The following is a 24,396-nucleotide window of genomic DNA, read 5'->3' as shown; positions in this document are numbered from 1 at the left end:
TCTTAAAATGCAATAAGAAAAACTAATAAAAAAAGGATATAAGCTTTGAACAGGTAGTTAAGAAAGAAATTCAAATAACCATAAACATGTGAAAATACATCTGACCCAATCAGTAATCAAAGAAATTAAAAAATTAAAATTATAAGGAGACCAAAGTCAATCAATCATAAACTACAAGGGGACCAAAAGTCAAATCAACCAATCGACAATGAGACTGGGACTCCCCTGGTGGCCCAATTAAGTGGTTAAGAATCTGCCTGCCAATGCAGGGGACACAAGTTCAATTCCTGGTCTGGGATCTAAGATCCCACATGCCTTGGGACAACTAAGCCTGTGCACCACAACAGGAAAATAGCCCCTGCTTACTGCAGCTAGAGAAAGCCCACATTTAGCAATGAAGATCCAGCACAGTCAAAAATAAATAAAATTTAGTTTTAAAAAAAATCTACAGTGAGACAAAAATTACACACCCATGGCAAAAAATTTTAAAGTCTGACAATATCAAATACTGAGGGGAACATGAAGCAATGAGACATTTCATACACTGTTGGCACAACCATTTGAAGAAAGCTTGGCATTATCTATGGGATATCCATATCCTATAGCAACTCTATTATTAGGTAAATACATTAGATAAATTTTTGCATGTGGGCATCAGAAGACATCTACCAGATTGTTTATAGAAGCACAGATAGATAAACTGTGGTATGTTCATAATACAGAGTGCTAAACATCAATGAAAAAGAAATGAAGCAGAGCTATACACAACACCATGGACAAACCTCAGAAGTAATAATAAGGGAAAAAAGCAAATCACAAAGCAATACATCCTCAAAAATGCAGTGTTATCCCATCTATATTAAGCTCAAAAATGCAAAAAACTAAATTCTTTCACAGATTTTACTGGTCTATGACCTACCACAAGTTTATAACTGTTAATGGGTAAAAAATTAAAACAGAATACAAAATAAACTCTGGAGCAGAAAGGCAGCCAAGCAGCTCTTGTGAGCAAGAACATAATTATAGTCAATGATTCAACAAATAACCTTAAACATAGGGAACCGCTGGTCATTAAAACATACCTAAGGTTGTTCGTGGAGAAATAAAGGATAAAAAGAGGTTTATATACTTTCACTCATGGATGGAAAATCATGAGTTCTAGTAACAGGAGACAAAATCAAATAAACGACAAAACCTGGGACTTCCCTGGTGGTTCAGTGGCTGAGACTCCCAACTCCCAGTGCAGGCGATCCAGGTTCAATCCCTGGTCAGGGAACTAGATCCCACATAATGAAACTCAGAGTTTGCATGCCACAACTAAAGGATCTCATGTGATGCAACTAAGACCAGGAACAGTCAAATAAATAAATAATATTTCTAAAAAATATATATGTAAAGAATACACCATTAAAAAACAAAACTGATGCATCCATTATTGAACTAAAAAAATATGTCACCCCTTCGGTTTAACAAGATACTATATAAAAGGCAACACAAAGACATGTATGATAGAAGCCATACTTTAAGAAAAATACAAAATATAGAAAATTTAAAACTTTTTTAAAAAGGTACTTTCCTGGTGGTCCATGCTTCCACTACAAGGGGCACTGGTTTGATCCCTGGTCAGGGAACTAAGATCCCACATGCCATGTGGCCTGGCCAAATGTTTTTTTAAAATAAAAAATGTTTTAATAAAAATACAATCAGAACAGTAGTTAAGAAAGACATGAAAAAGCTTAATAATGATCCTAAACATGAAAGAAAAATCTTTAAAAAAACCATGTATCTGTATTTACTTAATTAAAATCAAGAGCAAAATAAAATGCAGAGACAGAATGCATCATGTGAAAGGCTTTCCCTGAGGAGGTTCTGGGTCCAGGTCTATCTGGAAAGGTAAAACACCTAAAGCAACCCATATTAACACTCTTCCAAAACCCCACTTTCCAATATTTCCAGTGAAATCAAGTTACAAAGAATATCAAAAGTGACCTTCATAAGGAAATGAAGCCACACAAGTGTAGTGAAGTACATATGCCTTTTTTTTTTAAACATTGGCTGGCCTAAGCCACTTTCTTCTCTTTTAAGGTTGCCTCTCCGAGTCACTGTCTAATCAGCTAGTCCACTCAAAGATTTCCCATGGATTTCTCCAATTTACCATAATTATTAATTTAATAATTATCTTTCATTCAGATTATTGCTCATGTGTCTTTGTTGTTAAAAACGTTATTTAACAAATAGAAAAAACAGTGTAGTATGGCTGACCAGAGAAGGCCATGGCACCCCACTCCAGTACTCTTGCCTGGAAAATCCCATGGACAGAGGAGCCTGGTAGGCTGCAGTCCATGGGGTTGCTAAGAGTCGGACACAACTGAGCGACTTCACTTTCACTTTTCACTTTCATGCACTGGAGAAGGAAATGGCAACCCACTCCAGTGTTCTTGCCTGGAGAATCCCAGGGACCGGGGAACCTAGTGGGCTGCCGTCTCGGGGGTCGCACAGAGTTGGACACGACTGAAGCGACGCAGCAGCAGCAGTATGACTGATATTTAAGCTGGAAAAATTGGAATCTTCCCTAAACCAAGAAAACAGAATGTGTAGGAACTACTGAATTAATAATTACTAATATCCTGGAATGTGAAGTCAAGCGGGCCTTAGAAAGCATCACTACGAACAAAGCTAGCGGAGGTGATGGAATTCCAATTGAGCTATTTCAAATCCTGAAAGATGATGCTGTGAAAGTGCTGCACTCAATATGCCAGCAAATCTGGAAAACTCAGCAGTGGCCACAGGACTGGAAAAGGTCAGTTTTCATTCCAATCCCAAAGAAAAGCAATGCCAAAGAATGCTCAAACTACCACACAATTGCACTCATCTCACATGTTAGTAAAGTAATGCTCAAAATTCTCCAAGCCAGGCTTTAGTAATACGTGAACCTTGAACTTCCTGATGTTCAAGCTGGTTTTAGAAAACGCAGAGGAACCAGAGATCAAATTGCCAACATCTGCTGGATCATGGAAAAAGCAAGAGAGTTCCAGAAAAAACATCTATTTCTGCTTTATTGACTATGCCAAAGCCTTTGACTGTGTGGATCACAATAAACTGTGGAAAATTCTTCAAGAGATGGGAATACCAGACCACCTAACCTGCCTCTTGAGAAATCTGTATGCAGGTGAGGAGGCAACAGTTAGAACTGGACATGGAACCACAGACTGGTTTCAAATAGGAAAAGGAGTACGTCAAGGCTGTATATTGTCACTCTGCTTATTTAACTTATATGCACAGTACATCATGAGAAACGCTGGACTGGAAGAAGCACAAGCTGGAATCAAGATTGCCGGGAGAAATATCAGTAACCTCAGACAGGCAGATGACACCACCCTTATGGCAGAAAGTGAAGAGGAGCTAAAAAGCCTCTTGATGAAAGTGAAAGAGAGTGAAAAAGTTGGCTTAAGGCTCAACATTCAGAAAACTAAGATCATGGCATCTGGTCCCATCACTTCATGGCAAATAGATGGGGAAACTGTGGAAACAGTGTCACACTTTACTTTTGGAGGCTCCAAAATCACTGCAGATGGTGACTGCAGCCATGAAATTCAAAGACGCTTACTCCTTGGAAGAAAAGTTATGATCAACCTAGATAGCATATTCAAAAGCAGAGACATTACTTTGCCGACTAAGGTCCGTCTAGTCAAGGCTATGGTTTTTCCAGTGGTCATGTATGGATGTGAGAGTTGGACTGTGAAGAAGGCTTAGCACCGAAGAATTGATGTTTTTGAACTGTGGTGTTGGAGAAGACTCTTGAGAGTCCCTTGGACTGCAAGGAGATCCAACCAGTCCATTCTGAAGGAGATCAGTCCTGGGATTTCTTTGGAAGGAATGATGCTAAAGCTGAAACTCCAGTACTTTGGCCACCTCATGTGGAGAGGTGACTCCTTGGAAAAGACTCTGATGCTGGGAGGGATTGGAGGCAGGAGGAGAAGGGGATGACAGAGGATGAGATGGCTGGATGGTATCACTGACTCGATGGACTTGAGTCTGAGTGAACTCCGGGAGCTGGTGATGGACAGGGAGGCCTGGCATGCTGCGATTCACGGGGTCGCAGAGTCAGACACAACTGAGCGATTGAACTGAACTGAACTGAAGGTCCTTCAGGCTCTGGTTATGTGAAAGGTATGAGCACTGAAGCCAGAGAAATTAAAGGTTGTACCCCAGGCCAAACTGGACACCACATCTTTATAAAGCTCTAACCCACTGTCATGGCAGAGGTCACCCTAGAGCAGCGATTTTCAATCAGGAGTGACTGTCTCTTCCAGGAGACATCTGACAACATTTGAACGTATTTTTGGTTATAACAACTGGGTGAAGAAGATTTCTGTAACATCCAATAGGTAAAGTCTGCTAAACATCCTAAGATGCAGGACAGCCACTTATAACAAATAATCATATAATTTTAAACGTCAATAGTGGCTGAGACTGAGAATCTCTGCTTACCCCTTTCTATGTAACTTATATTTTATTTACTTAATCACACCTGGATGACAATTTTAATAAACATCCAGGAAGCAAACATTAAGTAATTTCACGTCACAGGAAGATGTGTGGCCTGATTACTTTGGCAGGCAACTAACAATACAGTATCAAGACTTCTACTTTCTAGTTTTACTTACATAGCCGCATTCTATCTCTGAAATTCAAAATTCTCTTTTCATTAGACACTATATTTCAGCGGTTTAGAGTGTATGGGAGAGGGACTTCCCTGGTGGTCCAGCGGTTAGGATTTTGCCTTCCAGTGCCGGGGGTACAGATTCAATCAGGGAGCTAATATCCTACATGCTTCAGGGCCAAAGAAACAAAACGTAAAACAGAAGCAATATTGTAACAAATTCAATTAAGACTTTTAAAATGGTCCACATTAAAAAAAAAAAATCTTCAACAACAAAAAAACACAGGTGAGGAGAGGCTCTGGAACAAGATAAATCTGCATCCAAATTCTAGTTTTAATACTTACTAGCTATGAGACCTTAGGAAAATCCATCAATTTAATAAGGATTCCATTTCTCCATCTGTAATATCAGACTAATAATATCTACCTCACAGGATTATTTTAAGGATTAAATGAAAAATGTTTCTTCTTTTTTTGGCTGCCCTAAGCAGCATGTGGAACTTTCCCAACCAGGGATCAAACCTACGCCCACTGCAGTGGAAGCACAGTATTAACCACTGGACCACCAGGGAAGTCCTGAAGAGCGTGTTTAAAATGCTGGGCATATGTACCAATAATACAATAATTATGAAAACTGTGTTTAATTTGAAGGGGGATTGTACTTAAGAGTTAAGGCTTTTGAAAAATCCCTGCTCTGCTACTTACCGTGTAACTTGAACAACTTATGTCATGACTTCGAGTCTCAATTTCCTTATCTGCAAAATTTAGCTAATACCATTCTTCTCACAGGACAGTGATGAGGGCCAACAAGATAAAGTATTTAACATATGGAGTTAGAGTGGGCCAAATAAAACCTAGCGACATTTTCTACATTACAAAAGTTCTCTAATACATGTTCTAAATTACATTTTGCTTAATTCTGTGCCACCTGGCCTGATTTTTAAAGTTTCCTTATATTTTTCTTAAAATATTTTTTCAAGGCAGTGAAAGCCCAGAAACCTACCCACTAGGACACTGAGGAACTCCCTGGTTGGTTTTTTTTAATACCTTAAGAATATTCAATTTTTATTTGTCAATTACATCTCAACAAAAGGAAAGGGTTTTTTTGGTATGATTAGTTTTACATAGGATGTATTTTTGTTCTGTTTTCACTGTTAAATGTAATTGCCAGAAGGCCAGAACAGCAAAATAAATATCTTTTGTATAGCAGTCTTTGAACGATTTCCAGCCCCACTAGCAACTTTACCAACATATCAACATCAGAAAACTCACCTCTTGGCAGGACCCTGCCATGCTTAGAGCAAATTATAGGGTTCCATCTCCTTGACTTTAATAATTAATGCATACTCCAAAAAAATCTACATTTATCTACTAATCCACATCTAGTCAATTTCTCAGTATTAAAAATTATAGTTAAAATAACTACTAAAAGAAAAGGGAGATCTACTGGTAATGTCTAAAGCATCCCAATGTATCAAAATGACAAATTCACAAGCAACTTATAGAATTATTCCATCACTTACAGGGGACACCCACCTCACTTAATTATTTCAAAGGCTAAGTCACTGAAAATTCAAATCCAACATGAAAACAGATGGCTCACCTCTGGAGATTTCTGTATGTTCTGGAATACAGCATAGGCAACAAGTGAGCTTGAACCTATAACACTGACAGAGATAAAAGACTTTCATTAAACAGGACAATTGGGGCTCCTTTGTTTTTGCTATTGATTTTATATAGTTACTGACACATAATTGATATAAATTAAACTACACAGTTTCAAAAATATGGAATGCTTCATGAATTTGTGTGTCATTCTTAAGCAGGGGCTATGCTAATCTCTGTAACGTTACAATTTTTAGTATATGGGCTACCAAAGTGAACACTTTGCAACTGGTTTTGAAAATCAGTCCTGTTGACCAAAATATCCTTTGATTTCTTCAATCTGTTTTTTTATTATTGTAGTTGTTGATGTTATTACATTTTATTATTCAGAAAAAATCAGCATGGTAAAGAAGAGCATCTCTCTCTAAAGAATAAAAGTAAATCCCCAGGGGGTGGGGGGCGGAGATATAGAAACTACAAGAATTCTCCAGTTCTGCTTGTAGTAGTTTAAACAGTCACATTACATGAGATTAAATAAACTTACCTCAGAGTAGCCATGACAAACTGTATCCATTGTATTGCAGAAAAAAACTAAATAAAAAGAGAAAATGAGAATAAAATAAAGTCTTTAAATTTTAATATTCAACCTTACTCTAATTTCACTATTTATTAACTATCTGTGCAGAACATAAACCTTTCATTGCCTAATCAAAACATGTTAGGTCTGAAAATGAGTAAAAGGGGTGAATAGGCCCCTGGAAAGCCCGGGTGGCCCTTTTTCCTCCCTTATTGCTACATCGCTGGGAAACACTACGATAAAAAGAATAGAGAGGTGGACAGAAAATGACTGAATAAAAAGAGTTGGATGAGAAAATTAAGAGAGTCAAGAATAAAATGGGGAAGAGGTAGAAAAAGTTAAATTTTGAGAGAGAACAGTCAGGTAAGTGGAAAGAGTAGGTAACAGAAAAGGCAAACAGACACTAAATGAAGTTGACTGCCAGAGAGCTAGACAGAGAAAAAACAGAATAGTAAGCAACAGGGGAAAAGGAATAAGAAAAGTTAATCGCATGGAGAGAGATACTGTTAGTGAAAAATACAGACCAGGGAGGAAGGAAGGGGGAACCAAAAAGAAGAGAGGGGCTGCTTCTAGTCTCACCAAATCCCAACTGTCCTCCAAAATGCTAGTCTCCAGTAGGAAGGCCATACGGAACTCAGCCTCAGCTAAATTTAAGCAGCCTGATCCTTCCTGGTCAGGTTCTGAATTCCAAGCAGTAAACAGCTAGCTCCACCCTTAACCAGCTGGGCTCCTCCCTACCCAATCCTGCCCTGTATCTTGAGGGCAAGGAGAGAAAGTAGTGAGAAGTGGAGGAGAAAGCCTAGCAGAAAGAACAAAAATAGAAAGAGCAGGTGACAAGGAAACAAAGTTCTAAAAAGCATTAGGATTTCTAAGGGGCAAGAGGTAGGAATAATAAAAAGTACACAGAATGAGTCACTAAGAAAAGATAAATGGAGCTGCAAGGGAGAAATGGAATAGAAAAAATGGAGAGAAAAATAGGGAAGAAGGGAGTTCTGTTTGAAATCTGTTCCTGTTTAGGGACAATAGCTTGTATTGGGGAAGAGAGACTGTATATTCACTCAATTAGTCAGTTTTTAGTAATATCTGGAAAAGGTGTGAAAGAAGAAGGGGTTATTAATGTCTCATATTTATTTAACAGTAACATTTTCTTCAATATTCTGTACCAAAATTCCCACCATATAATTACATTACTAAATTACATAATTTAATATGCTTATGTTTATATACCAACTTTGTACAAAACACTGGTATGAAATATATAAAGACAAAAAAGACACAGACCTAGACTTCCAGGACCTTATACTATAGTAAGAAAAATAACTTGAATTCCAAAATCTTGAATAATTGTCACAAAAAATAATGTACACTGATTGTCATTTGAACATTATCTGGAAGAATTGGAAAAATTTGGACAAAAATTGGGGGAAGGAGAAAGCAGAAGGAAGAATATTTCATTTACATAACTATTTATATTTCATCTAACCATTCCCTTATACATTTCACAAATATTTAATGATAATATAAATTCAATCATGAGTAACTTAAATATATTATTCATATTTTCACATGAAATTAAGAATATCATGTGCAGTGGAAGACAGGACATTGTTAAATGGAGGTAGGCTCTAATCACTTTGCTTAAATTATTAGATAAACAAATTAAAATACCAGTATATTTCTGGATCAGAAACTCCTATCATAAAGTCTTAGGGAATGTTTTGAGGCCTCTAATCACACATCTATCTAATAAGGGTGAAGGACTAATGACAGTCTCACCAGTGATAAGAGAATGCTTTTGAACAAAGGACTCTTGTCTCAGTCAAGAACAAATGTCAAGAACAGCCACGGCAAATCAGTCTGCTACTCTTGGCAAGAGAACTTTTCTCTTTTGGCCTCTCTTCTAAAATGGCTTATACCACCAACCAACATTTAGGGATTTATTTTCTATTTTTCTCTATAAATTAATCCCCTGCCTGTATATTTAGCACTGTTTCCCTGTGAAATGTCTTTGGAAACATAATCCTCCCAAATCCTTTTCTACAAGGGCTAATCCAAGCCCAAATGACGAAGTGGGTGATATATATTTTGTTTTCTCTTTTCTTTTTACTTAGCTCCTTAGCAAGTTAAAATGCATCCCAGTCTGCAATGTAATGGGCTACTAGTATACGTTCAGTTCAGTTCAGTTCAGTCGCTCAGTCGTGTCCGACTCTTTGCGACCCCGTGAACCACAGCACTCCAGGCCTCGCTGTCCATCACCAGCTCCCAGAGTTTACCCAAACTCATGTCCATTGAGTCGGTGATGCCATCCAACCATCTCATCCTCTGTCGTCCCCTTCTCCTCCTGCCCTCAATCTTTCCCAGCATCAGAGTCTTTTCAACTGAGTCAGCTCCTCGCTGGCCAAAGTACTGGAGTTTCAGCTTCAGCATTAGTCCTTCCAACAAACACCCAGGACTGATCTCCTTTAGGATGGATTGGTTGGATCTCCTTGCAGTCCAAGGGACTCTCAAGAGTCTTCTCCAACACCACAGTTCAAAAGCATCAATTCTTCTGCACTAGTATATGTGCATGTGTGCTAAGTCACTTCAGTCACGTCTGATTTCGTGTGACCCTATGGACTGCAGCCTGCCAGGCTCCTCTGTCTGTGGGATTCTCCAGGAAAGAATACTAGAGCAGGTTGCTGTGCCCTCCTCCAGGGGATCTTCCCAAACGAGGGATTGAGCCTGAGTCTCTTAAATCTACTGGACTGGCAGGTGGATTCTCGATCACTAGCACCACCTGAGAAGCCCTACTAGTATATAGGACGTATCAATTTAACAGATATTCACTAAATTTCTACCAGAATCAAGTTACTGCAGTGGGGTACAAAGTCAAGAAAAACACCTATGTAATAAAGTATTTTAATTAAGCAAAAATAGTACTTAAAGAAAACTTTTCATAATAATCATTACCAGTTATCAAGTGCTTTCTATGTAAGCATTTTAATCCTCAACACAATCTTTGAGGTAAGAAGTACTATTCTTATTTTACAGATGACGAAATAGAGGCTTAAAGAAGTTGAGTCATTTTCCTTCTGATTACAGAATTATCAAGTGATAACACCTACAATCAAACTCAGTCTGATCACAGTTCTTACTCTTAACAGTACAGTGATACTAATAGGAAACTGGTTAATGGCGAAACAGGGAAAGGTAATTTAAAAATTAATGGGACATCAAGAGAACTCTTTTATTAGATAATTTCATCTTAGATATGATAACAAAAGCACAAGCAACAAAAGAAAAACATATATAAATTGGCTTCTTCAAAATTAGAAACTTTAGTTCTTCAAAGGATACCATCAAGACAGGAAAAAAGACAACCCACGGAAGTATTTATAAACCATATATCTAATAAGGGGATTTGTATATAGATAAGAGAATTCCTATAACTCAATAATACAATCCAATTTAAAAATGGGCAACGGGTTTTGTTTTGTTTCTCCTGCACTTCACAGCTTGTAGGATCTCAGTTCCCCAACCAGGGATCCAACCTGAGCTCTGGCAGTGAAAGCACAAAGCCTTAATCACTGGACCACCAGGGAATTCATAGACAAAGGCTTAAAATAAAAGGCTTATCCCAGAAATTATACAAATAACCAATAAACACATGAAAAGATGATCAACACCATAAGTCACCAGGGAAATACAAATTAAAATCACAATGAGATGACATTTCACACCTACTCAGTTCAGTCAGTTCAGTCGCTCAGTCGTGTCCGACTGTCTGCAACCCCATGAATCGCAGCACGCCAGGCTCCCTGTCCATCACCAACTCCCGGAGTTCACTCAGACTCACGTCCATCGAGTCAGGGATGCCATCCAGCCATCTCATCCTGTCGTCCCCTTCTCCTCCTGCCTCCAATCCCTCCCAGCATCATTGTCTTTTCCAATGAGTCAACTCTTCGCACGAGGTGGCCAAAATACTGAAGTTTCAGCTTTAGCATCATTCCTTCCAAAGAACACCCAGGACTGATCTCCTTCAGAATGGACTGGTTGGATCTCCTTGCAGTCCAAGGGACTCTCAGGAGTCTTCTCCAGCACCACAGTTCAAAAGCATCAATTCTTCGGTGCTCAGCTTTCTTCACAGTCCAACTCTCACATCCATACATGACCACTGGAAAAACCATACCCTTGACTAGATGGACCTTTGTTGGCAAAGTAATGTCTCTGCTTTTGAATATGCTATCTAGGTTGGTCATAACTTTCCTTCCAAGGAGTAAGTGTCTTGAAGTCATTAGGCTAGGAGAAAAAGCTAATCACAAAGGGCAACATATTGTACAATTTCATTCATACAAAAAGTCCAAAACAGGCAAATTTACAGTGACAGAAAGTAGATTAGTATTGTTTAGGGCAAGAAAGTTTGGGAGGGAACTGAGGACTGACTGCTAATGGGTATAGGCTTTCTTTTTAGGGTGATAAAAAATATTCTAAAATTAACTAGTGGTGATAGTTGTACAATTCTACTGGAAACCACTGAATTGTATACTTTAAAAGGATGAATTGTATGGTATCTAAATTGTATCTCAAAACTCTAATGTCTAAAAAAATGAAGTTTGGGACAAAAGCAAGGAAGGATATTTCCCATTGCTGAAATTCATGATATAACGATTAATGGCTAACATGCTTCTGTCTTTCCTACTGAAAAGAATGTTATTTAGAATAAAAAGTGTAAAACAAACACTGTAAGAGGGAACCGAAGACAAACATTTTAAGAGAGCGCCTGACTGCTCTAAATGAATACACCACTCCTCGCCTGAACAAGTTACACTCCAGGGCCTTGCTAAAACTTGGAAGTTAACCCAATAAACCACTGAATGAAACGTGAGAGTTCACGTAAAGCTGGAAAAATTGCTAAAGTTGTAGAAAACTGTAGAAATTGCTAGGAGTCCTAGAAATTGTAGAAAGCCATTGATAACTAAAACATTTTTATAAGGAGAAAGGATGGTAGACTTGTATATTTATGTGTATATGTGCTTAATGTTAGTCTCTCCTCTAGGACTGCAGCGGCACATCTGTTGTTTTCACCAGTGTAACCCTTGTCCCCAGAAGTGTGTGAGTAAAAGATGTTCAGTAAATGGTTATTAAATATTGAAAGCTTCTTAAAGGAGTACGGGGCTTGGAGAAAATCATACTGTGGAGCAAATCTTCCCTCTGTAACAATTTTTTAATGAGAAGTCTGCCTTAAGTGTTCATTAAGACATCTCTGTTAAAAGAACTATTGTTAATATCACCAAAACCTTGCAGGGGGAAAGCAATTAGCTCTAAGGGAGAGGATAGTGCCAAAGAACAAGATGTGATCTAAGAAGGGAATGAAGAAAGAATCAATGGAATTTTGAAAGAGGCATGGAATAGTTTCTCTCTCATTAACTTGATTCATTTATTCACAGAACAAGAATGTACTGAGCATCTACCATGTGCCACTGTTCTAGGTGCTGGGAACAGTGAACCCAAAAGACAAAACAATAAGAAAAACAAAACCAAATTCATCCTTCATGGGAAACAGACACTAAGTAAAATAAGGAAATTATACAGTATGCTAAGTTGAAGAGTGTTATGCAGAAAAAAATAAGGGAGAAGAGAGATGGAAAGCAGATAGTTTTAAGCCCAGTTAGGGGAGAATCTTGAAAATCAAATGCTGTTTTGTCCTGTAGTCAAGGTGTGCTTAGTCACGTAGTCAAGTCTGACTCTTTGTGACCCCATGTCTGGTAGCCGCCAGTCTCCTCTGTCCATGGAGATGCTCCAGGCAAAAAGACTGGAGTGGGTGGCATGCCCTCTTCCAACCCAGGGATCTTCCCAACCCAGGGATCAATCCCAGGTCTCCCACACTGCAGGCAGATTCTTTATGTTTGAGCCACCAGGGAAGCCCCCTATAGTCAATAAGGAGCTATTATCCACTTCGGAGTATGTGAATGCTCAGAGAGAACCGATTTTTTCAAGGATGGTCAGGGTAGATCTTAGGAAGCTGACATTTAAGCAAAGGCTTGAGGGAAATGCAGGAGCCAGCCATATGAGTATCTTGAAAAAAAAAAAAGTTCTAGAGAGAGAAAGCCAGTATAAAAGCTCTGAGGCAGGAATATGCCTTGTGTATAAGAGAAAGAGCAAAGAGATCAGTGAGATTGGGGGGTCATCAGCTTGATGATGTTAGGAAAAAAAGATGGGAGAATTTACATATTAGTTGTCTCAGTAAACCATGTCCTTTTCCTTCCTTCTTATTTCACTAAACCAACATGCCTTGCCACCTCCTCCTTCCTACCTCCATACAATACCCAGGGTGAGCCTTTTGATTTTCCACAAGCGTCAACTGGGATTTTATGACTTCCTAAATATGGAGACTTATACTTGGCTTATTGGTATAGATGATGGTTGTCAAGGTCCTGAAGCCAAGAAATCTAATTATATCATGAGGTAACTAACTGGGACCAGTGCACTATAGAAAGGGAGCTTAATACAATTACTATATGTTTGCAGTTCATAGCAAAAGTACTAGTGTTTCCCTTTCCTCTCCAACCAAGCCACTTCTTTCACTTTTTTCAAAACCCACTTCTAAGTGAATCGTGACTAGAAAGTCACTCCTGATCAATCATACTAACTACCACAGATGTACTCTAGGCATTCATATACTCAGAAGTGGATAATAGCTCCTTATTGACTACAGGGGGCTTCCCTGGTGGCTCAAACATAAAGAATCTGCCTGCAGTGTGGGAGACCTGGGTTTGATCCCTGGGTTGGGAAGATCCCCTGGAGGAGGGCATGCCACCCACTCCAGTCTTTTTGCCTGGAGGATCTCCATGGACAGAGGAGACTGGTGGCTACCAGACATGCTGTCACAAAGAGTCAGACTTGACTACGTGACTAAGCACACATTGACTACAGGACAAAACAGCATTTGATTTTCAAGATTCTCCCCTAACTGGGCTTAAAACTGTCTTAACTTTCTGTTTCAAGAACTCCTTCAAGCCAAGCCAGTCATTCCCCAAAGCATCCTGCTCATTACAACTTCTCCTTTTTAATCTGTTCTTCATCTAAAACATTTTTTCTTCTAAGGCTTAACTCCATTTCCACCTCCTACACGAAGACTTTTTAAACCACCTCACAGTAATTATCCCTTCCTCCAACTTCTATTCATTTGTCTATGTGGCACATTTTATTTAATAATTTACCAGGGAAAACTCAAAATGTTTCTGAACCTTCCCAACACACATACAGAGGGTTCTCTCAAAATTTCTATCAAAACTGGCCATCCAAGATTGGCTATTATCTTTGATGACTCTCTTATACATACATATATACATACACACATTTATTGGACACCTGCAGTGGTTACTCCAGGCTTCCCAGGTGGCTCAATGAGAAGACTCCACCTGCCAAAGCAGGAGATGGAGCACATAGGGGTTCGATCCTGGGTTAAGAAGATCCCCTGGAGAAGTAAATGGCTACCCACCCCTATACTCTTGCCTGGAGAATCCCACGGACAGAGCAGCTTGGAGGGCTACTGTCTCTGGGGTGGCAAAAGAGTTGGACGTGACTCAGTGACTATACAACAACACAATGGTTAATCTGGTGCTAAGCCCCTTATAATGTGTTATATAACTTATTCTTTTATCAGCACATCCATTTGTTCATCAAGTCTTGTGAATTCTACTCTATAAAAGTTTCTCAATTCCATCCTCATCTTTTCATCTTTACTGTTAGGATCTATTACAGGATCTTAGTCTCTCCCACCAAGCTACTGCAATGAATTTCCCTGCCCTCAGCTTTCTGCCTTCCAATGCACCCCCTTTATTGCTGAGTGACGGCAAATCTAAGTCACTCTCCTGGATAAAAGCTCTGGTGGCTCCAAATCTCTTATCTTGATAAGACCCTTAACAACGCAATCCCCGTTTACCGCCACAGATTCATTATACTTTCCCTCTTGCTAGAAATACTCTTTGGTGTTTGCCTTGTAAACACCTCTTTTTTCAAGACCCAGCCACCAGAGGGTTTCCCATCCAGAACTTTCTTTGGCACTCCTGGCTGACTGAATCTCCATTTGTGTTTGCACGAAATTAACAGTCTTATTTTCTACCAATTACATTATAATGGTTATAAGGCTATTTCCGTGTCTCCATCTCCCACCAGTGAATCTGTTCAGTACACAGCTCTGCATTCTGTATTCCCGCAGGCAAAACCAGGATATGGTGCAAACTACCCTGAACAAACACCGGTTGAAGACAATTACTAGAACTTTCAAAAAAATTTTCAGAGCGCCTAGGACATAGGTAGACCTATGTCACACGTCAACTTTCAAGGAAGCCTATTTTTATAGGAGCCCAGAGCCTCCCTGGTGAGGCACTCACCACAGAGCAGGCCTAATATCGGATTTGGGCAGCGGCAGGAAAGGCCTGACCGCCACACTGACGAAGAGTTGAGTCTCACTGTCCAACTGCGGTCGCGGCTGAGGGAGCGGACTGTGACTGACTGAGGAAAATTCTGGGCCACCTGACGGAGGGTTTGTTGCAGTCATACTGCCTAACAAAGTAGCAAGAGGTCCCAGCCGACTGCCTGACGGGCTAGAGGCAGAAACAAATGAAGGCCTGCCTCGTCGCCTTCGAAAAAGGAGACAGCAAACGAAAAGTTGCAGACACGCCAAACACCAGCTTCTGGCCGCGCCTCAGGCGTAGGATGAGCGGAAAAGGCCAGGTGGATGGCCAACCTCGCAGAGTACGCGTGCGCAGCAGACTCTCCGTCTCCGCCGCCGCTTCCTCATCCTCTCCCCCAGCCTCCCCGGCACTGCCGTCCGTCCTCCTCCCCCCTACGCGGCCCCGCCCTCTCACCCTCGACCTGCGCGGACTTCGCCGAGTGCGCACGCGCGGCAGCTCCATTTCCCCGCCCCTCGCGTGGCTCCTCCCTCTCAGCCTAGGCTGGCGTGTGCCTGGTAGGCTGTACACGTGCGCGCACCCGAGCCTGCCCGCCTAAACTTCGTGGTCCCTGGCTCGGCATTTCCTCCACTGCAGCCTTCCCAGCACCTACTGCCAGAATCCGGCGTTATGGCTGCCGCCATTCCCCGCGCCGCTTCTCTCTCCCCATTATTTCCACTTCTCCTGTTCCTCCTCTCCGCTCCGCAAGACAGCAGTGGCCTGCACACCAAGGGCGCCCTTCCCCTGGATACAATCACTTTCTACAAGGTAAAGGGGCCGGGAATCTAGCGCGCAGGTGCAGCCAGACCGCCCAAGGGAGCGCGCACCCTTGAGGGGACGCAGGGGACTGACAGCTGGCAGGAGGTGGTCTGTGGCGACGGTCCGGGGACTTCCCACCGTCCTGTAGGACTGATGGACTCTGGGCCCAGACCGTATCCTGACCATAGAGCATACGATCGAGGGTCCCCAAACACGTTTGCAGTATTTGCATTTGCTTCCTCTTTTGCTAAAGTATTGCGGAGATGCAGCCTTCCCGTCGCCTAAGGGAAGAGGGCGGTGCCGGGCGAGATCCAATCCTTGAGTCCCAAGTTGGAGAACCGGAGGGCGGTGCGAGGCGGATGCCACCAAGCTCCAAGCGCAGCTGGGACGAAGGTCGAAACGCGGCTTGTTAGCCTGCGTTTCAGCGCCTCTCTCGCGTTGGCTTCCATTGCAACCACTGTATAGATATTCTGCGTCTCCTTAAAAAGTGCAGGTTTTAAGAATAAGTTTCGTTTCGTCCACCCTGTAGTGAATGTCTTGGGCCTGGTGACAGATAAAATCGGGTCGAGACATGGAAGGATTTGCCTCTACCCCTGCCTCCATATTTACAGAATTGGGGTCTTGGCCTGGGTAAATGGACGTTAGGAATGTTGAAGGCTGAATGCAGTCCCTGTCCTCTAATTTTGCACCCACTGGCACCTTTTTCGAAGAAGGCGATGGCACCCCACTCCAGTACTGTTGCCTGGAAAATCCCATGGACGGAGGAGCCTGGGAGGCTGCAGTCCATGGGGTCGCTAAGAGTGGGACACAACTGAGTGACTTCACTTCCACTTTTCACTTTCATGCATTGGAGAAGGAAATGGCAACCCACTCCAGTGTTCTTGCCTGGAGAATCCCAGGGACGGGGGAGCCTGGTGGGCTGCCGTCTCTGGGGTCACACAGAGTCGGACACGACTGAAGCGACTTAGCAGCAGCAGGCACCTTTTTAATCTCGCCCATTGTGATGGGCAAGCTGAGTGTTGAGAGAGAGCCAGTCGTTTTATTTTCTTAACTTGTACCCATTGCTGGGAAGTGAAACCAAGAAGTGGAGCTCTAAATCTGTCTCAGTTGGTTGAACTCAGTATTTTTGAAAGGGTTCCCTGTTGTGGAGTTGGCACCTGTGGCTCTTTGAATGCAAAGTTTAAAAATTCAAAAGTGTAGGTATGACCAGTTGGTTGTCAGGCACACCCCCACAGCACCCTTTGCTTTGGGGGCCTTTCTTGGCAAAGGGAACCCACTACCACCCAAACATGGATATGGGATAACATCACAGACCAAATGTGACTTAGAGGGAAACTTCGCACTGTTAATGGTAGCAGTATTTCCTCATCTATTAGTGTATCTCCATCTTTATAGCTACCACCCTAGTCTAGGCTATATCTCAAGTAGTTTCCTCACTAGTCTGCAGATTTCCACTCTGGAGCCTCTCAGTCCACTCACACAGTAGCTGAATTCCTGCATGATCTGATCCCTGCTTCCCTCTCCTTTCCCTCAAACCTTAACAATTCACCTCTTTGCCCCCTCTGCTTCAACCACACTTGCCGTGCTCTGTCCTCTGGCTATTCCTAGCTCCTTATTGCCTTAGGCCCTTGTACTTGCAGTTCTTTGTGACTAGAACATTCTTTGCTCAATCTTTGAAAGGTTGGTTGCTGCTCTTCATTCAGGCTTGGGTTAAATGTTATCTTTTCAAATTACCTCCACCCCCTCCATTCCAGGGGTTTTTTCTGATGGCTCACACAGGAAAAAATCTGCCTGCAGTGCAGGAAACCTGGGTTCCATCCTGGGTCGGGGAGATCCCCTGGAGAAGGGAATGGCTACCCACTCCAGTATTGCCTAGAGAATCCCCATGGACAGAGGGTCCTGGCAAGCTACAGTCCACAGGGTTTCAGAGTTGCACATGACTGAGTGATAAACGCTTTAGCTTTCTCAGATTTCCCCCTCGTGCAATCTGAAGTGCCAGTCACATTGCTCTGTTTGATTTCTCTGAACTCTCATCACTGTTTTGTTTTCTCTTGCCTAGTGTATCATCTCCCACACTAAAATATTATATACTTGTGAAGAACTACCTTGTCTCCTTGTTCACTGATCATCTGCACGACCTAACAGTTGACCTGTTACCTAGAAGATGCTCAGTAATAATGTGTTGACTGAACAAATGTTTTCTGCAGTCTGTTTCTAAATCTCACTCTCTTCCATCACTGTAGAACAAAAGGGGAGCTTCCTAGGGTTACTGTATCCAGGGGTCTTTCTATGATCTCCAGTGTTGTTTTTTGTTTGTTTCTTGCCCTTTACGACCACTAAAAGTAAGAGATCCTGTCTGTTTCCTTTACTTCTGTATTCACTTAGAGCAGTGCCTGGCAATGATAGGCTGTCAGTACCTTTTTGTTCAATGAATGAATGATGAATTCATCAATACATTGAAGAAACAAGGTGCCTAAGTGTAGGTTAATGTGGAACAGATACCTCAAGGATGAGGAAAGGAGAGAGATTTCTAAAGCAGTTCAAAGGTACAGATTGAATAAAAGAACAAGAAAAAATTAATCATCCAAATGTTTGCCATTCAAACAAGGACTTCCCTTGTGGCTCAGCTGGCCAAGAATTCACCTGCAATGCGGGAGACCTGGGTTCGATCCCTGGGTTGGGAAGATCCCCTGGAGAAGGGAAAGGCTACCCACTCCAGTATTCTGGCCTGGAGAATTCCATGGACTGTATATAGTCTATGGGGTTGCAGAGTCGGACATGACTTAGTGACTTTTACTTTGCCATTCAAAACCATTCTGTGATGGCTAAAAATGGTGAAAATAAAAGATGAAGTCCTCTCTATTCTATTTCAGTATTAAATCACTGTCTGATTATTAATCCTGGAGAAGGGAATGGCAACCCACTCCAGTATTCTTGTCTGGAAAATTCCATGGACAGAGGAGCCTGGTGAACTATAGTCCATGGGGTCACAGAGTCGGACACGACTGAGTGACCTAACACACACACACACACACAGACATGATTATTAATATTATTCTATAATATAAATGGAACTCCCTTTGAAGGTAGGTTATCATGTGTTTTCGTAAAAAATTTTCTCCTTGGACATGTTGCATCTGCTACCAAAGCCTATCCTGGGTTTGTTCATTTATTAGATATTTTTGGAGTATCTGTCACATGCTAGGTGCTGTTGGGCACTAGGGATACAGCAGAAAACAGGTCAGAGAGGGTCCTTATTCTTATAAATGTATATTTTAGTGGAGAGGACTGACAACAAGCAAATAAGGATTTCAGAGTGATTAATGCAGTGAAGAAACTGGTGCATGGTGGCATGATAGAGTTTGATGGAAAGGAAGCAGAATTACCTGGTATGAGCGCAGGAGGCCTCTCTGTTTGGAGAGGACATTTGTACTCAGCTTTGATAACCATGGAAAGGCCCAGGGAAAGGGCACTCCAGCCAGTAGAGATAGCAAATGAAAAGGATCTGAGTAGAAATGTTTGTTGAAACTAAAATAAGGCCAGATGGGCCAGAGGGATGTGGTCTGATTTATATTTTTAAGTCTTCCCTGCTTGTTAGGCTCCAGAGCTCAGACTTCTGGGGATCAGTGACCATTTAAAGATTACCTGTTCTGGACCCTTCTCCCTCTTCCTTTGTGTCCCTGGGCACTGTTATATATTTTTTAAAACCAAATAGACATAAAAAAAAAAAAAAAAGGAACACGGACTAACAAAAACTGGAATAGTGTCAGCTTGATTTAATTACAGCAGTGATTGCCTGTGTTGAAAAATTAACCAGCCATGATGACTTTGATTAGAAAAATAAAAGGTTGTAGGAGGGAAGGCAGTGCTACTGACCTGAGGGAGCTTATTAGATAAAAATCTGTGCATTGGGTAACACCATCAAAGTGAAGTTTTGCATTTCTTCGTTAAGTTAAACATAGAATTGCTATATGACCCTGCAATTCCACTCCTAGGTATGTTCCCAGAAGAGCTGAAAAGAGGTGTTCAGACAAAAGCCTGTACACAAGTGTTGATAACAACACTATTCACAAATAACCGTTAGGTGGAAACAACCCAAATATCCCTCAACTGATGAATGGATAAACAAAATATGATATATCCATACAATGGAATATTTATTTGGCCATAAAAAGGAATGAAACACTGATGCATGCTACAGCATGAATGAATCTTGAAAACATTATGCTAAGGGAAACAAGCCACACACAAAAGGTCACTTAGGAGGAGGACTGAGGAATGACAGCTTAATGGATATGTGGTTCCTTTTCAATGATGAAAATGGAAAATATTCTGGAAGTAGGTATTAGTGATGGTTGTGCAGCATAGTTAATGCAATAAATTCCACTGAATCGTACACTTTAAAATGGCAAATTTTATGTGATGTAAATTTTACAATTAAAATAAAAAATCTTGATCCTGACAGTTTAGATACTAGAGATCTAACATAACTGCTTGCGTTAACCAATCTAAACTGAATCTAACTGGTTCAGAGAGGGGACACTGTCCCAAGCCTAGCCTCTCAGCAACTTCCTGTGAACCCTGAAATTGCAGAGTTCAAACTCTGGACCTCTTCACCAGAGTGTCTTTCATGGTGCCAGCTCCTTTATAGATGGTTGGCTGGTTCCAGAAAGGCCCCCTGGGATGATGGGCGTGACAGGGGCTAACCTAGTGTGTGCTAACGGTAGGCTTCCTTAGTCTTACCAAAGGGCCACTGGAAGAGAAGGCCTTAGAACGTCTGTAGCATTGTTTATTGCAGACAGTTTGATTAGTGTGAGCAACTACTTAATGGGGTCCCCGGGACACAGCAAACATCATCAAATTGTTAAATGAATCAAGGGATGAGGGAACGAATGAATGAATGTTTGTGAGTTTGTCTCCTTTGTGGGCTTGGTTTCTACCCTGAAAGAGGTCCCTGGGGAAAGGGAATTAGTCCCAAAGGTCCTTGGGAACCCTCACTTGCTCAGCTCTATATGCCCTCAGGTCATTCCCAAAAGCAAGTTCGTCCTGGTGAAGTTTGACACCCAGTACCCCTATGGTGAGAAGCAGGATGAGTTCAAGCGTCTGGCTGAAAACTCAGCTTCCAGTGATGATCTCCTGGTGGCAGAGGTGGGGATCTCAGGTATGGATAAGTCTGGAATGACTGAGGAGGGCAGAGGGGGAAGAAACTAGGGGTTACTTCCCTATTTGTCAGAACACCCCAGCATCTTCTTGTCTGAGCCACACACATCTAGTGTAAATGGGGTCATTGCCCTTCAAGGAGTCTGGTACCCACGGCAGGCTTAGCTTGAGCAGATTCTATGACCACAGAAACTCAGCTCAAATGTTTACTGTGTGCCAGGCCACTGTGCCAAGTGTTTTACATGTATGTCATCCTTGTGGCAACTGTGAAAAGTTTTGTGATCCCCGAATGAAGAAACAGATGCTTAGAGAAACTTGCTCAAGATTATGAAGTGACAGACCTAGACTGGAACCCCACACTTCCTATACCACTACCCACTAACAGGTGGTCTTGGCGAGGTATAAGCAAGTAGCTGTCATCGTGTCAGCCCTTGGGGCTGCCACTGCCTGTTGGGAAAGACATAGCAAATAGTAACAGCTACCACGTCAGACTTTCCTGATGGCTCAGTGGTAAAGAATCCACCTGCCAACGGAGGAGACACAGGTTCGATCCCTGGGTCGGAAAGACGCCCTGAAGAAGGGAATGGCAACCCACTCCAGTATTCTTGCCTGGGCAATCCCTGGACAGAGGAGCCTAATGGGCTACAGTCCATGGGGTTGCAAAGGAGTCAGACACATCTGAGCAACCAAAACAACCACCACCACATATTAAACACTTAACTCTGCCAGGTTAAGTGGCACATATCCCCTTATTGGGTCCTCCCAAGAGCGTTCAAGTGTTAGGGGCCATGTTCATTACCTACCACACGTTCCCGTAATCCTTAAACACATGCAGCTCATTCCTGCCTCAGAGCTTTTGCACTTGCAGTCTTTTCTGCCTGAAACACTCTTCCCACATCTTGATATGTCTGGCTGCTGCGTTTTCAGGTCCATGAGTTCATGTCATCTTCACATGTCACCGTTTCATTTTTGTCATGGCACTAATCACTTACGTTCTTTTGTTTAGTATCTCTTCTCACACTTTGAAGAGTGTAAGCTCTTGAGGTCAGGGAGTGTGGTACTCCCGAGCACTTAGAGGACAGTCCCTGGCACATAGTGACACGTATAATAAATATGCAGAATTCCCCCTTTTCAAATGAGGAAAATGAAGGTCAGAGAGGTAAAGGACTTGACTAATGCCCCGTGGTTAGGGAGTAGCAGAGGAGGAATTCTGACAGCCGGAATTCTCAGCTCGGGCCTCACAGCAACCTCCTGCCATGCCTTCCTCGGGGTCTTGTTCCTCATTTCTGGTTTCCATTCACAGATTATGGCGACAAGCTGAATATGGAGTTGAGTGAGAAATACAAGCTGGACAAAGAGAGCTACCCAGTCTTCTATCTCTTCCAGGATGGGGACTTTGAGAACCCAATCCTGTATAGTGGGGCAGTTAAGGTTGGAGCCATCCAGCGCTGGCTAAAGGGACATGGGATCTACCTAGGTATGCCTGGTTGCCTGCCTGCATATGACACCCTTGCTGGGGAGTTCATCAGGGCCTCTGGTGTGGAGGCCCGCCAGTCCCTCTTGAAGCAGGGGCAGGATAACCTCGCGAGTGTGAAGGAGACTGACAAGAAGTGGGCCGAGCAATACCTTAAGATCATGGGAAAGATCTTGGACCAAGGTGAAGATTTCCCAGCATCAGAGATGACCAGGATCACCAAGCTGATTGAGAAGAACAAGATGAGTGATGGGAAGAAAGAAGAACTCCAGAAGAGCTTAAACATTTTGACTGCCTTCCAGAAGAAGGGGGGTGAGAAGGAGGAGCTGTGAGAAGGCACTCCAGGGTTTGGTGGGGTGGGGAGGGGTAAGTTACCTTCTGGCTGTGAAACTCTCCTGGGGTATCAGGGAGTTGTAGGAAAAGTGGCATGAAACCTGAAATCTAAGCATGCGTGGACACTGACGCTGATGTGACTGGGCTTGGAACATCTCTGTAGCCGGTCGCGGATAGCTGGTGAACACTTGGATGGCTTGTGAAATTCCCCCTCAGAAGAAATCGGTGCTATAAAGAGGAGTATACTGCCCAGGTTCTTGAAAGGTATGATTCTGATCCCAATTAAAGTTTCTGTGTTTTCCTTAAGTAGACCTGTAGCCATTTAGTTTTCTTTTACAAATTATGCTTTGGCCTGTGGCCTGCTTTTTCCTTGGAACTTATTTTTTTAAAGCTAAGGTGGTGTGGACTCTGCTCTACCAGGGTAACAGACTAACCTGGTAACACTGTGGAAACTAGGCTGAGCTCAAGACCTACCTTTAATTTCCTTTCCACAGGTGTTCAGATTCAGGTGGACTGATTGCAGCTGGTCGAATGCATTGTCCGTTTTCTGGTCCTTGAAGTTGAATAGCAGTAAATTCTTTCCCATACTCCGTAAGATACATACAGCAGATTCTTAGTTTTACCAGTATAGTCTGGTAAGTTTCTTTAAGAGTTGCATCTAGACAGCTAAATGATGTAACTCAGTTCAATTTGAACGTTTCTTTAGAAAGGGATTGTTGTCCATCTAAGTCACCTTGTCACTGCTGATTACTCAGTAACCACCAGCTTTTTAATAAGCAGAGTAGGAGAGCACTGTACTGACTTTCAAATCTCTTCTCAAGAGTGATGAGCAATTATCTGCAATAGTAAGCTTCATGTAGCATTCACACTTCCATACTTAACTATTGAAAATATCAAAGTGCAGCTTATAAAATGTCTAACTGCACCCACACAAAGAAATTTAAGTCGAGCAGAGTTGGCAAGTAAAACTTTAAATTCCTCCATTTCAGCCATATTGGGTATTTAAAATCACTTGGAACAAAAAATACAGCAAAACTCATGTGTTTAATTGGATGGAACAACAACAAAAGAAATTGCACAGCTTAGGCTAACAATTCAAACCAACTAGATAAAAGATGTTTAAGCCTAAACACCTGCCCATGGCCAGCATCGATACTCTCAATATTTGACAAAAGAATAACTATTTATATATTAGGCCCAATAATTTCAGTATGTCCCCTACTCATTATTTCAGTTCTAACTGAAAAATCTACAAGATCTTTTTCCATACTTCTCACTGGTAAACTTGTTGAGCTGTTCTAGTTTTTTCTCATCTACCTTAAACAGTCATTTCCATTCTTTGAAGTATTTGTTGTCTTATAGAAATTAGAGTAAGACAAATGACAGGTAG

At 41.8% G+C, this 24,396-nt stretch overlaps 2 protein-coding genes and 1 non-coding gene across 22 annotated transcripts in view; 1 reads left to right on the top strand and 2 right to left on the bottom strand.

The window, feature by feature from the left end:
• TMEM116 (transmembrane protein 116) overlaps positions 1-15,695 on the bottom strand; it is a 119,101-nt gene extending 103,406 nt beyond the window's left edge. For 8 of the 20 annotated variants that reach the window (XR_011249999.1, XM_069558156.1, XM_069558152.1 and 5 more), the window contains exons 1-3: positions 7,425-7,561; positions 6,813-6,859; positions 6,267-6,330 (exon numbers count right to left, since the gene is read on the bottom strand). Coding sequence is in view for 18 of the 20 variants with exons in the window: in XM_069558156.1 (XP_069414257.1) it covers positions 6,267-6,330; positions 6,813-6,859; positions 7,425-7,472 (159 nt within the window). In the remaining 2 variants the exon portion in view is untranslated. Of the gene's footprint in view, positions 1-6,266; positions 6,331-6,812; positions 6,860-7,424; positions 7,562-15,220 lie in introns of those variants that run through there. The other 12 variants (XR_011250000.1, XM_069558162.1, XM_069558160.1 and 9 more) reach the window with 6 other exon arrangements.
• LOC138423014 (U6 spliceosomal RNA) lies at positions 6,445-6,549 on the bottom strand. The gene has a single exon (XR_011250120.1). It is a non-coding gene; the product is annotated as a U6 spliceosomal RNA (small nuclear RNA).
• ERP29 (endoplasmic reticulum protein 29) lies at positions 15,589-23,315 on the top strand. Its single transcript, XM_069558169.1, has 3 exons — positions 15,589-16,048; positions 21,062-21,200; positions 22,503-23,315. The coding sequence occupies exons 1-3, from the start codon at positions 15,911-15,913 to the stop codon at positions 23,003-23,005; spliced, it is 780 nt and encodes a 259-aa protein (XP_069414270.1). The 5' UTR covers positions 15,589-15,910; the 3' UTR covers positions 23,006-23,315.
• Positions 23,316-24,396: the final 1,081 nt, after the last annotated feature.

This window comes from Ovis canadensis, chromosome 17 (genome assembly GCF_042477335.2).
Source record: "Ovis canadensis isolate MfBH-ARS-UI-01 breed Bighorn chromosome 17, ARS-UI_OviCan_v2, whole genome shotgun sequence".
Taxonomy (NCBI): Eukaryota; Metazoa; Chordata; class Mammalia; order Artiodactyla; family Bovidae; genus Ovis; species Ovis canadensis.
Note: the sequence above shows the minus strand (reverse complement) of the source record. Positions and strands in the feature narration are given on the sequence as shown.

Bases quoted from the DNA above. Each gene is read 5' to 3' on its own strand.
- ERP29 (XM_069558169.1), top strand. From the start codon at position 15,911: ATGGCTGCCGCCATTCCCCGCGCCGCTTCTCTCTCCCCATTATTTCCA. The intron at 16,049-21,061 runs GTAAAGGGGCCG...ATATGCCCTCAG, and splicing joins ATACAATCACTTTCTACAAG to GTCATTCCCAAAAGCAAGTT. The intron at 21,201-22,502 runs GTATGGATAAGT...TTCCATTCACAG, and splicing joins GGCAGAGGTGGGGATCTCAG to ATTATGGCGACAAGCTGAAT.